Consider the following 13,211-nt stretch of genomic DNA (forward strand, 5'->3'; position numbering starts at 1 on the left):
GGTAACAATGGTCTTGAATTTCCTCCATCTGTACACAATCTGTCTGACTGTGGATTGATGGAGTCCAAACTCTTTAGAGATGGTTTTGTAACCTTTTCCAGCATCAACAATTCTTTTTCTGAGGTCCTCAGAAATCTCCTTTGTTCATGCCATGATCCACTTCCACAAACATGGGTGGTGAAGATCAGACTTTGATAGAGTCCTGTTCTTTAAATACAACCCCAATTCCGAAAAAGTTGGGACAATAAGGAAAAAAAGTCATTTGAAAATTCAGTTCACCCTGTACTAAATAAAAAACACATTATTAACGCATTATTTGATGTTTTACTTTGTGAATTTATTTTTGAAAATATACACTCATTTCAAATCTGATGACAGTCGACTGTTTACCACTGTGTAACATCACCTTTTCTCTTAATAACACTTAAGATTTTGGACACTGAAGACACCAGTTTGTTAAGTTTAGCAAGCAGAATTTTCCCCCATTCATCTATTACACATTTCTTCAACTGTACGGGGCCTTCGCTGTCCCAACTTTTTTGGAATTGGGGTTGTAAATCAAGGCGCTCACTCACACCTGATTGTCATCTCATTGATTGAAAACACCTGACTCTAATTTCATCTTCAAATTAACTGTCAATCCTAGAGCTTCACATACTTTTACCACTCACAGATATGTAATATTGGATCATTTTTCTCAATAAATAAATGACAGAGTATAACATTTTTGTCTTATTTGTTTAACTGTGTTGTCTTGATCATCTTTTAGGGCTTGTGTGAAAATCTGATGTTGTTTTAGTTCATATTTATGCAGAAATATAGAAAATTTACAAACTTTCAAGCATTACTGTACCTTTAGCTATATATTGTACATAAACATGTCTTCCTTTTTTTAAATTTATCTATTTATTTAATTCCATGAGTTTGGGTTCTATTGTTAACAGAATAACGTTTTAATATTTTAAATGCTTTCAAAGTTTTAAATTTAAACTGTTAGAGGAAAAGAACATGGAAATTAAGTTATGGCGTTTCCATTAAAATTTTATTTATGTATTTTTTTTTTCTTAAAGCTAGATTAAACAATACGTTTAAAGATTTTTTTAAAAAGCAAAGGAAGATGAACATGCCAGGAACTTTGTGTCAGACTTTAGGAAGGAGTGCTGGTAGTACGATTGTTTTCACTGCATAGCGACTGACTGGAAACTGGCTCCATTCTACTCTCATTTCTATTTAGAAAGGAAAATAGTTTTAGATTATACGGAACATGAATTCTTTATTTTAAAAAGATCAACATTGCCTATGTGTTGTAACTGAGGAAGGCTGGAGTGTATTAATGTAACTTAATGTGACATCCACTACTCACTTCAACTCTACACACAGATAATGCACCACAGTAAATAAGAGCTTTATATTTAAACAGTTATGACACTTTTCCATGCACAACAGCTCAATCTAATAATGCACAGAACTTTATTAGTCATTCTTAGACTGGATGCAAAGGTTTCACAAGTTGGATGGTGATGACAGTCCAGATATAAGTGAGAGCACACTTTTATTCTTAAATAATGATGTATTTTAGGGTAAAAGGGGAACGACGAGATGCTGAGATTAAGCCCGGGCTTGCTGTTTCTGCTCGAACTCTGAGATCCTGCTCTCCATAATGGGACGGAAGTGACGGATCAAACCCTGGACACAAATCATTTTGTAAAAACAATTAATAACGTATTTAAAAGTAAAGTACATTCAGTATAAGTAGTATTGTTTATGTTTAGGTGTTAAAACATTATGCTCCGTAACGTACCTGTACGGGCCATGCAGCTCCATCACCCAGAGCACAAATGGTGTGACCCTCAATCTGTTTGCTGAGCTCCCAGATCATATCGATCTCCGCTGCACGTGCGTCTCCCTTAACGAAGCGCCACATCATCTTATTCATCCAATCCACTCCTGAGAAAATGTATAATTACAGTATATTAATATTTAAATAAGGTCCAAAGACTGAAAAAAATTGTCTTATGGATGTTCCACAACATTAAATGTAACTACAAATAGTTAAAAAAAAAAAAAAAAAAAAAAAAAAAAACATGACATGTCGGACACTAATACGTTGCAAACTGAATTTGGCAAATCGCTGTCATATAAAGGGAATAAAACATCTAGGGATGAGCTGTTATAGGAAAATAATCCACTTTGGGCTGTATCACACTTTCCTGGTGTTGATTATTTTCCTATAACAGCATGCCCAGTCATGTTTTATTCATTACGTAGTGTCACATTCCCCAAGAAACCAACACTTATGTGCAGTTCCTTACCTTCCCTGCAGGGTGTGCACTGGCCACAGCTTTCATGCTTGTAGAATTCAATCAGCCGTGCAATAGCTCTGATGACATCCGTCTGTATTAAAACAAGGTTCAATTTTTGTACCCTTTATGACGATATGACTTTGTTTCAGCATTCTGAAAAACACAAGCTTCCACACTGCTCTCTTCAAACACAGTTTGTTAAGAGACTATTTTTGTTTCTGATCTACTTCCCCCCACTTCCTCTTAATGAAGTAAACCTCCATTTGTAACCTTGTAGCTATCTGGCTAGTAACTTTCAGATATATACTGTATATGTTATTAAAACACACAATCCTGATTGGTTTATTCAGTTTCTCATCATAGCAGCTAGTAGTCAAGAAAAAAAAAGGAATACATCCATTTAAAATACTGTAATCACTATTAATATTACTGTTGTCATGTAATTGTGCATATAGGTTCTGTTATCTCTTCTTTATCCTACAAAAAAAGTAGCATTGCTGCTTTTGCTCTCCCTTAAAGTTAATCAGAATCAATAGCCAGGATAATAAAGCATACAAATCAAATTTTTAAGTCTACAATCTGCTGAATACTGCAGTCAGTCATTCTGATGTCACATTACACTGAACTTTTTTTCAACAATAACCACCCACCGATTTGTCCATGACAATCAGTGCTGCAGTACCCAGGCCAGTCTGAGCCTGTATGAGGCCGTCAAAGTCCATCGGAACATCTTCGCACACGTGTTTAGGAATGAGCGGTGTGGACGACCCACCGGGGATCACACACAAGAGGTTATCCCAGCCTCCACGGATGCCACCTGTAGCAGAGGTTAAGGTTACAAATCCAAATCCACAGAGTGCTGACTCAACTGTACCTTTTCAGCAATGCCAAAGCCAGACACACAAACGTTTTATCGAGATGACTAACGTTGCTATCTAGATAAGGCATTGGAAAAATGGAGTCACTGAGCAACCACAAGATGTAACAGATCAGGTGTGGTCTTGTCCTCAACAAGACTTTAGTTACGGTAAAGCCCCTGAGAACATGATTTCAAATGTTTACAAACTTTGTGATGTTAAAGAGAATTGCCATTTAATAAGCATCTACCAATGGAAGATTCAAGAAATTATATATATATATAATTTCACAGCTCAGAGTCACTGTGGATTCAGAGCTTATCCCAGGAATACCAGGCATGAGGGGGAATACACCCTGGATGGGATTCCAGACCATCCACAGCATTACCTATGGGTAATTTAGCATAGCCAATCCACCTACCTGCATGTTTTTTGGAGGTTGGAGGAAACCAGAGAACCCAGAGGAAACCCACAGAGACCCGTGGAGGACATGTGGAACACTAACCCCAGTGCAGCATACATTACAAGGTGTCTGTTAGGAGTGTGTCATACTTAATAAGGAGTACAAAAGGTGTAGCATACCTGCATGCCTCTCGATCAGCTCTTTCAACGGAATAGACATCTCCTCCTCCACGGTGCAGGGGTTATTCACATGACCGGAGATGTTGAAGAGCTTCGTGCCGGAGTTCCTCTCTCTGCCAAAACTGGCAAACCATGAGCCTCCACGCCGGCAGATTGTGGGGGCTACAGACACCGTTTCAACATTCGCAACTGTTGTTGGACAACCAAACACCCCTGCAAGAAGACCGTTAACAAATATCAACTTTCCACACTACACATTGAAACGCCTTCGCTTTTAATGTTATTCTTCCATCCTCCATCCATATGCAGATGCAGAGTCACTTCCTGTTGGCTTTGTATTTGCCTTGCTCACCTGTGTGCTGCTCCCACCTGCTAGCTACACTACTGCCCTAAAAACCTGCGTGTGGAAGCAGTGCTTAACTTGATCCATCAGCCTGGTGCTGATGTACACATGTAAGCATGATCTATGGTTGTGTTCTGGATGTAGTACAGGTCGTTGTTGCTTTTCCCTCTTTTCCCCCATTGCTTTTAAATCGCTTATGAATATGCACGGGTACATTTCACTTTCGAATCAGCGGCAATTCAGGGGCGGCGACTGCTTGAATGGTGGGTTCGTTACTATTCTTAATGAAAAACACAACAACAAAACAGTACAATGACAAATTCGCTTATATTAAACAAATAAGATGGCTATTAACAAAACGAATAAGCATGGCATACACCGTACTGTAATATAAAACAACAAATATATTTTACAAATAAAGTTTAAATAAAATATTGAAAACCAGCAAACACTGTGGAACCAAATAAATAAGAAATGAATATAAACTTGCTTATATCAAACATAGAACTTTTCTTAACAAATTAACATTGGGTTTAAATCCAAAATATTACCAAATAGGCGCTTTTACATTTCGCTTTGAAACCAAATCTTCCGCCATCATCCTGTCAGTCAGCTCGCCTCACTCTCGTCACGTGATAAATGAAATCTGACTCCTTCTGATCTGTGCTGTGACTCTTGCGTTCAGTTTTTAATTGTAGCATCCGTTCTCTAACTGAACTAAGTGATTTTTTTTATTGCTATAAAAGCAAAACGCCAGTGGGGACGGTGCCACGGTGGGCAAGTGATGTAATCAGTGTACAGCTCAACACCGTGTAACACAGGTAACACAGACTATCTCGGCAAGCCTAACACCAACGATATCTCAGAAAAGTGTATCATGTAATCATTTATCATGATGTCAATTTATCACCAAGTCCTACTGGAAACGTAGCGTTTTATTCAAACTGAAGTCTCCAGTCCATCCATCCATCCATCCATCCATCTTCTACCGCTTATTCCTTCTTCAGGGTCGCGGGGGAACCTGGAGCCTATCCCAGGGAGCATCGGGCACAAGGCAGGGTACACCCTGGACAGGGTGCCAATCCATCGCACTTTACAATCACATACACACTCACACACCCATTCATACACTACGGACAATTTAGACATGCCAATCAGCCTACCATGCATGTCTTTGGACTGGGGGAGGAAACTGGAGTACCCGGAGGAAACCGAAGTCTCCAGTATTCACAGCAAAAACTAAATACTCTGTGTGATAGTGAACTTGAACTGTACTTGAGTAGGTGTTTTTTTAACCTCATTAATTTGTCTGTTGGTTTTGGTTTGTCACGCGATAGACACTCCGCAGAATCACAGAGTAAGTAATGCTACTAACTTCTAGGCTACTGTTATAAAAGAGAGAGCGAATTAAATATCATACCATATCAGAATTCATTCTTACCCACGTCAGCAGGAAAAGGGGGTTTCAGACGGGGCTTCCCCTGTTTACCCTCAATGGACTCGATCAGAGCAGTCTCCTCTCCGCAGATATAAGCCCCGGCACCGCGCATCACGAACACATCAAAGTCGTAGCCAGAGCCGCAGGCGTTCTTCCCGATAAGCCCCGCCCCATACGCCTCGTTAATGGCAACCTGGGGAGAAAGGGACAAACAGAAAAAAAAAAACATTCTCTTTAATATTTCAAACTACAATCTCCAAACACCATGAACACTCTTCAAAACCAACAACGGAGGTTTGAAAAATGAGAGTTTTAAATATAGGGCCTGGATCAGAAATTGAAATGTACAGAATTGTGACCATGACAAACTATTTATATACCTTGTGGCAGTGAGGGCGTGATCATGTGCGGGTTGTGAGTGAAGGGAGGAGTCTTATAAATGAGCAGATTTATGCTCTGTGTGTCTTGCTGTGTGAGTGCTGAAAAGCCAGAAAGAAGATGCTTGGGCACTGAGCTATCTGACAGCGTCCTGCTGAGCATGCGTGTGTGTATGTGTGTGTTTAAGCTGAGGGTGCTTTTCCTGAGGATCATTCTGAAGATAATGCTGGGCAGAAAGCATGGAGTCAAGCACAATAAAATCAGCAGCTCTCCTACACACGTCTTTCATCTTCTCAATTAATCCCTCCCACCTGCTAGGGTATCACTTACTTATAATAATAGCAACCAATTATTTAACAAACAAAGTCAGTCAAGTGTCTGCCTACCCATCCCTCTGTAATAATAGTAATAATGATGTTATTATTATTATTATTATTATTATTAATAATAACAACATTACTGATAATGATTAACAAATCAAGTAACAGAAAGTTAGAAGACTAAAATATAGAACAAGAAATCTTACTATATTTTAAACACTTCTATTTTACTCGTAACAATCTCACCTGAAGATTGGACGACTCGTTGTAAAACTCTCCACGGATATAGATGTAAGCAGCACGCGCTCCCATGGCCCTACCTGCAACCAGGCACCCCTCCACCAGCTTGTGTGGGTCGTGGCGCATGATCTCTCTGTCTTTGCAGGTGCCGGGTTCTCCCTCATCAGCGTTCACCACCAGGTACTTAGGCCTGACGAGAGAAGAGAATAAGAGAATCAAGACCAGCGAGCTCTGACCAAGACATCCGTGGAGTGACGAGGCAGACTGATACCAGTAGGAAAGCTCATACAGTGATGCAAAAGCCATACGGAAAAACAGCCTGAATCATTCAGTGCTTCAATTAAATAAAATGTAGCTAACCGGCCGTCGCTGGGCTTGTTCATGAAGCCCCACTTCATCCCTGTTGGAAAGCCAGCTCCTCCTCTACCACGCAGACCAGATACTTTGATCTCATTGAGGATCCAGTCCACTCCCTTCTCCAAGATCTCTTTGGTCTTGTACCAGTCACCACGACTTAATGCACCTTTCAGCCTATAATTGGATAGAAAATATTTTCAACTTTCAGATTCATCGAGAAGTTCAATGTCCTCATGGATATCAAACAATTGCAAACAACACAGGTTTATCAAAAAAAATGTAAACTGTTAAATATAGGTGTGCAACAATTATTGGCTGTTTCAGAAGGGTATTAATACGAGGTAACACACGCCAAATTCCCTTAGTCCCTTAGTATATTCCCTTGGTAAGACCAAGGAATATAGTTGTGATGTGCAGCAAAAGGTTGTTGAGCTTCACAAAATGGGAAGTGGCTATAAGAAAATAGCACACGCATTGAAAATGTCCATTTCCACCATCAGGGCAATAATTAAGAAGTTCCAGTTAACTGGAAATGTTATAAATCAACCTGGAAAAGGACAGATGTCTACATTGTCTCAATACACTGAAGAGGATGGTTTGAGTGGCCAAAAAATCTCCAAAGATCACAGTTGGAGAATTGCAGAAGTTCTTGGGGTCAGAAAGTCTCCAAAACTACAATTTGAAGTCAACTACATCACCACAAGTTGTTTGGAAAGGGTTTCAAGAAAAAAGCCTCTACTCTCATCCAAAAACAAATTCAAGCATCTTCAGTTTTCTAGACACTACTGGAACTTCAAATGGGATCGAGTTCTATGATGAAACCAAAATAGAGCTTTTTGGCAATAAACACCAGAGGTGGTTTTGTTGCACACAGAGAGGTAGCCATATGGAAAAGTACCTCATGCCCACGGTTAAATATGGTGGTGGCTCTTTAATGTTTTGGGGGTGTTTTTCTGCAAGAGGACCTGGACTTTTGTTAGGATACATGGCATCATGGACTCTATCAAATATCAACAGAAATTAAATGAAAACCTGATTGTCTCTGCCAGAAACCTTAAAATTGGCCGAGGTTGGATCTTCCAGCAGGACAATGATCCAAAACATCATCAAAATCAACACAAAAATGGTTTACTGACCACAAAATCAAGGTCCTGCCATGAAATCCATAGAAAACCTGTGGGGTGAACTGAAGAGGAGAGTTCACCAGCATGGACCTCGAAATGTGAAGGATCTGGAGAGATTCTGTATGGAGGAATGGTCTCACATCCCTCGCCATGTATTCTCCAACCTCATCAGGCATTATAGGAGAAGACTCAGAGCTGTTATCTTCGGAAAGGGAGGTAGCACAGAGTATTGACTAAAAGGGTGCCAATAATTGTTGCACACATATATTTAACAAAGGGGTTTTTTTTGGTAAACCTGTGTTGTCTTTGCAATTGTTTGATATCCATGAGAGCAGAGTATTTTTGTGAATTAAAAAAAAAAAAAAAGATCAAAAGATTCAACAATAAAGACAATTTTTCACAGCCATCTTTGCTTATATTTACCAAGGGTGCCAATATTAGTGGAGGGCACTGTATTGTGACAATTAATTTCTCACAAATTCTAAATACTCCGGTTTGTCAACTATACGGTTATACTTAGAACTAAGAACCTTATTTTGTACATGTACTATAAATACAGAAGAAGAAATTCTCCAAAAATAAATGCGGAAAGTCCACAGTACCTCCAGTCATGTCGCCCATAAAGGTTGGTGAAAATTCTGTCCTGATCAGCCAATGGTCCAAACTTTGTTTTCTTGACTTTTTCCTGAGAGACATGCCAAACCAAAATGTGAGTACTGGTGCTTTCAAACTCACCCTCTCCGTTCATGTGTCTATTATATAGCTCCTCGATTCTGCTACAGTGCTGTGGGAAAAAGTCCTGATTTCTTCTAGTTTTTGTGTATATCTCATACTAAATAGTTTTAGATTTTAAAACGAAATACAACATGAAATAAAGGCAACCTGAGTAAACAGTTTTTATTTTTTTGTAGCAAAAAAAAAGTTATCCAACACCTATCACCAATGTGAAAATCTAATTGCTCCCTTAAACTTAAAATCTGGTTGCACCTTTAGCAGCAATAACTGCAAGCAAACGCTTCAGATAACTGGAGATCAGTTTTTTACAGCACTGTGGTGGAATTTTGGCCCACTCTTCTTTGCAGAACTGCTTTAGTTCAGCCACCTTGGAGGGTTTTCGAGCATGAACTGCCTGTTTAAAGTCCTGCCACAGCATCTCAATTGGTTCAAATCAGGACTTTGACTAGGCCACTCCAAAACTTTAATTTAGCTTTTTTTGAGGCATTCAGAGGTGGACTTACTCCTATACTTTGGATCATTGTCTTGCTGCATAATCAAGTTGTGCTTGAGTTTCAACTTACGGATTGAAGACCGGAGATTCTCCTTTAGGATTTTCTGATAGAGAGCAGAATTCATGTTACCCTCAATTATTGCAAGTTGCCCAGGCCCTGAAGCAGCAAAGCATCCCCACACCATCACACTTCCTCCACCATGCTTGACCGTAGGTATGATGTTCTTTTTATTGAATTATGTGTTTGGTTTATGACAGATGTAACGGGACCGCTGTCTTCCAAACAGTTCCACTTTCGACTTATCAGTCCACAGAACATTCTCCCAAAAGGTTTCAGGATCATCAAGGTGTGTTTCAGTAAAATTCAGACGAGCCTTAATGTTCTTCTGGGTTAGCAGTGGTTTTCACCTCACCACTCTTGGTCACACCTCACCATGGATGCCATTTTTGCCCAGTGTCTTTCTGATAGTGGAATCTTGAACAGTGATCTTTATTGATGTAAGAGAGGCCTGTAGTTCCTTTGATGTTGTCCTTGGCTCTTTTGTGACTTCCTGGATGAGTCGTTGCTGTGCTCTTAGAGGAATTTTGGAAGGTTGGCCACTTCTGGGAAGGTTCACTACTGAAGCAAAATTTTTCCATTTGGAGATAATGGCTCTCACTGAGGTCCTTTGGAGTCCCAGAGCCTTTGAAATAGCTTCAATTACCTTCCTCATAATTTCTGGAATTTCTTTCAACTTTGGCATAGTGTGTTACTGGGTAAGACCTTTTAACCAACTTCATGCTGTTGAAAAAGTTCTATTTAAGTGTAGATTTGCTTGAACAAAGTTTGCAGTAATCAGGTCTGGTTGTGTCTAGTCCAGCTGAAACCCATTATGAATGCAGTTTCATAGATTTGGGGAATTAGTAACTACAGGGGCAAATACATTTTCACACAGGCCCAGTTGGTATTGGATAACATTTTTTGCTTCAATTAATGACATCATCTTTAAAAACTGTATTTTGTGTTTACTCAGGTTGCCTTTGATTTATCTTCGATTTTGTTTTACATGTCTGAAAAAATTTAGTATGAGATGTACACAAAAACAGAAGAAATCAGGATGAGGGCAAATACTTTTTTCTGCAGCACTGTATGTGCTGTGGCAGTGTACATATTTATAGAATTCATGAATTTGAAATGATTGAAATTATCTAAACACAAAGAGCTTTATAGGAGAAAGAATACCTGCTGGGTGGTGCTACTGTAGCGCACTAATGCCACCAGGTTTCCTCTGCTGATTGAAGTGGAGATAGTAGGAGCGCGAGTCACAAAAGCTTTGGGAAAATACAAGACCCCTGAGCTGAGTGTGCGACTCAGTCCAGGACAGCCAAGACAAGCCAGCATCCTTTCCTGGTGGAAACATATGACATGTAACACGGGCTGTCTGATATCTAATGTCTGTTAGAAACTACATGCATACTTGAAGTACATTTCATCATTAATCCCTAATAACAAGCTGACACCAAGCAATGCATCCCATGCCATTTGAATGTCAGAAAGTCAGGCATTGTTTAGCTAAACAGTGGAAATGGTTGCGAACAAGTTTTGAACATTTCAGCTTCTTGGACTAAACCTAAAGTCCTACAATTAATCCGGGATTCTAAAGCTCAAAGTCAGTCATGCAACATCAAACTCTGGCATCAAAGTGTCACAGAAATACTTGTTAAAACACAATATTAACAGTATTCCTTAAAGTGACAGGAAAGACAAGAGGCAAATTCCTAACATATACCAAGCTGGACAGAAAGTAAATTCATAATTCTATCAGATTTAGATTTTTTTTAACATATAAAAGCATTGTATTAAAAATTGCCGTTAAGTCAAAAGTCTATATTTCAAGATCCTTCTTTAAAAGCATACAAATAAACAATATAAAAAATAAAATGCAAATGTACTTCAGTGTATTAAAAGGAAGCTAACGTTTAGGTGGTTTCAAATCCACATTGCTGTATTGATCAAATGATGATTACTGGACATTTTAACAAGAAATAACATTAACTTCAGACCGGCTTCGCTGGACGAGCTGTAGTTCAACTATATGGCCAAAAGTTTGTGGACACCTGACCATCGCAGCCATTCCAGATTTATTCCCCCTTTGCTGTTATAATAAGCGCCATTCTTCAAGGAAGGCTTTCCACTAGATTTTGGAGCGTGGCTGTGGGGATTTGTGTTCATTCAGCTACAAGCGCATTAGTGAGGTTGAGGTCAGGTACTGATGTTGGGATGTGGAGGAGGCTCCAGTTCCGGTTCATCCCAAAGTTGTTGAGTGGGATTAAGGTCAGGACTCTGTGCAGGACACTCGAGGTCTTCCACCTTCTTCCAACCTTAACACACCATGTCTTCATGGAGCTCGTTTTATACACCTTGTGTCATGCTGAAACAGGTTCGGGAATCTTGGTTCCAGTGAAAGGAAATTATAATGCTACAGCGTACAAAGACATTCTAGACAATGAACCACATAATTTCCATGGCCACATAGTGTATATGCTACACATTAAAGCTGGACACTGTGGATGACAGTAGTGCAAGTAGTGTAGCTATTATTGCATTGCTGCAAAATGCAATGTCTATGTGTTCATGTCTAATGTTATTGCACCACTGATTTATCACTTATAACCAACACCATCCTGAATTCTTGCTAAATTTATATCCCTTGTACATGCAGAAATAATAATAATAATAATAATAATAATAATAATAATAATAATAATAACAGCCTGTCCAAATTCTACACCAATAATCTGACTCAGCTGACAGACTGTAAACTATACGTTTTATAATTTTTAAACCCAATTTATGACCTAACATTACACAACAAGCCAACTGAGGCTGAATCCAAAATCCACCTCACTCCCTAAACAAGTTCATTACACAGGGTACGACATAAACGCTTCCGCACCCTACGTAGTGCTCTACACATATCCACTAGGGTGTGATTTGTAACTCAGCCCGACACTAGGGACACTTCTCGCGGTGACCTCCACAATCACTACAATAACAGGCGCTGCTTTTAGCTGTCTAGCTAGTTACACACTCACTGTTAACATGACAGGACACCAGTGTCACATAATAGCAATTTCAACATTCGTTCAAATGAATTACAGAACTCACAGCAACTATTTACCTTTGTGTATGTCCCAGGATCTTGGCTGAGTAAAAATTACCGCGTGCACCCGGAAGTACTTCTTCTTCTCCTTCTGTTGCTGCTGCTGCTGCTGCTGTGGAAAGCAAGTGAGTGCATAACGCCACCTCCTGGAACCTATCATGTGGGGAAAAAATTGTACGTGTCCATGTTCGTCTTTTGTTAGCAGCAGTCTAACTGTGATGAGTGATGTATATGTTCCTACTCAAACATTGAGCTGTATAGCCAGCATTAAAAGATATTTTTTAAAGTGAATATTTATGTATGTCGATTAAAGCCAAGGCTTGTACAGTAGATACAGTATAAATGCTGCTTTATTTACTGTTCATACTGTGAGCAGTCATCTTGATTTGACGTCACTTGCTGAACTCGGAGGAACTGCTCACCTATAAGACCTTGTGTGGAACAGCACCCCCCTACCTCAACACTCTCCTTGAGGTTTACCTTCCCTCACACAATCTGTGATCGGTTAACGACCAACGCTTAGTAGTACCTACTCAGCGTGGCTCAAGGTCCCTTTCCTGAACCGTCACACTAACTGTCCCTCAGTGGTGGAATGAACTTCCAACCTCAGTCTGAACTGCAGAATCTGTCACTATCTTCAAAAAACAGCTAAAGACCCACCTCTTCCATGAACACTGAACTAACCCCTAAAATGCCAACCCCCACATAAAAATAAATAAATAAATAACGTACTCTGGCTCTTAGACCTCTACTCTGCACACTTTGCTTCTCTAGAACTCAATTAAAGATCATAGTAGCACTACTTGTATTGTTCTCCACTTGACATATTGCTTAGCTTGTATTTCCTCATTTATAAGTCACTTTGAATAAAGCGACTGCTAAATGAATAAATGTAAAT

The 13,211-nt window shown here is 39.5% G+C and overlaps 1 protein-coding gene across 2 annotated transcripts; it reads right to left on the minus strand.

Annotated features, from left to right (window-relative positions):
• Positions 1–1,447: 1,447 nt before the first annotated feature.
• On the minus strand, positions 1,448–12,417 carry ndufv1 (NADH:ubiquinone oxidoreductase core subunit V1). Of its 2 annotated transcripts, none has more exons than XM_053637160.1 (11): positions 12,332–12,417; positions 10,393–10,557; positions 8,545–8,627; positions 6,822–6,992; positions 6,468–6,651; positions 5,527–5,716; positions 3,743–3,955; positions 2,954–3,120; positions 2,313–2,394; positions 1,802–1,947; positions 1,448–1,686 (listed from the first exon to the last, which is right to left on the minus strand). In XM_053637160.1, exons 2-11 carry the CDS (start codon positions 10,549–10,551, stop codon positions 1,609–1,611), a joined length of 1,473 nt encoding a protein of 490 aa, XP_053493135.1. In that variant the 5' UTR covers positions 10,552–10,557; positions 12,332–12,417; the 3' UTR covers positions 1,448–1,608. The 2 variants fall into 2 exon arrangements, with proteins under 2 accessions (XP_053493135.1, XP_053493136.1); XM_053637161.1 differs by having other exon boundaries at positions 12,319–12,339.
• Positions 12,418–13,211: the final 794 nt, after the last annotated feature.

This window comes from Ictalurus furcatus, chromosome 12 (assembly GCF_023375685.1).
Source record: "Ictalurus furcatus strain D&B chromosome 12, Billie_1.0, whole genome shotgun sequence".
Lineage (NCBI taxonomy): Eukaryota > Metazoa > Chordata > Actinopteri > Siluriformes > Ictaluridae > Ictalurus > Ictalurus furcatus.

Coding starts and splice junctions, on each gene's coding strand:
- ndufv1 (XM_053637160.1), bottom strand. CDS start 10,551: ATGCTGGCTTGTCTTGGCTGTCCTGGACTGAGTCGCACACTCAGCTCA. Junction 6,993..8,544: donor TATGGGCGACATGACTGGAG/GTACTGTGGACT, acceptor ATCCAATTATAG/GCTGAAAGGTGCATTAAGTC. Junction 6,652..6,821: donor AACAAGCCCAGCGACGGCCG/GTTAGCTACATT, acceptor TTCTCTCGTCAG/GCCTAAGTACCTGGTGGTGA.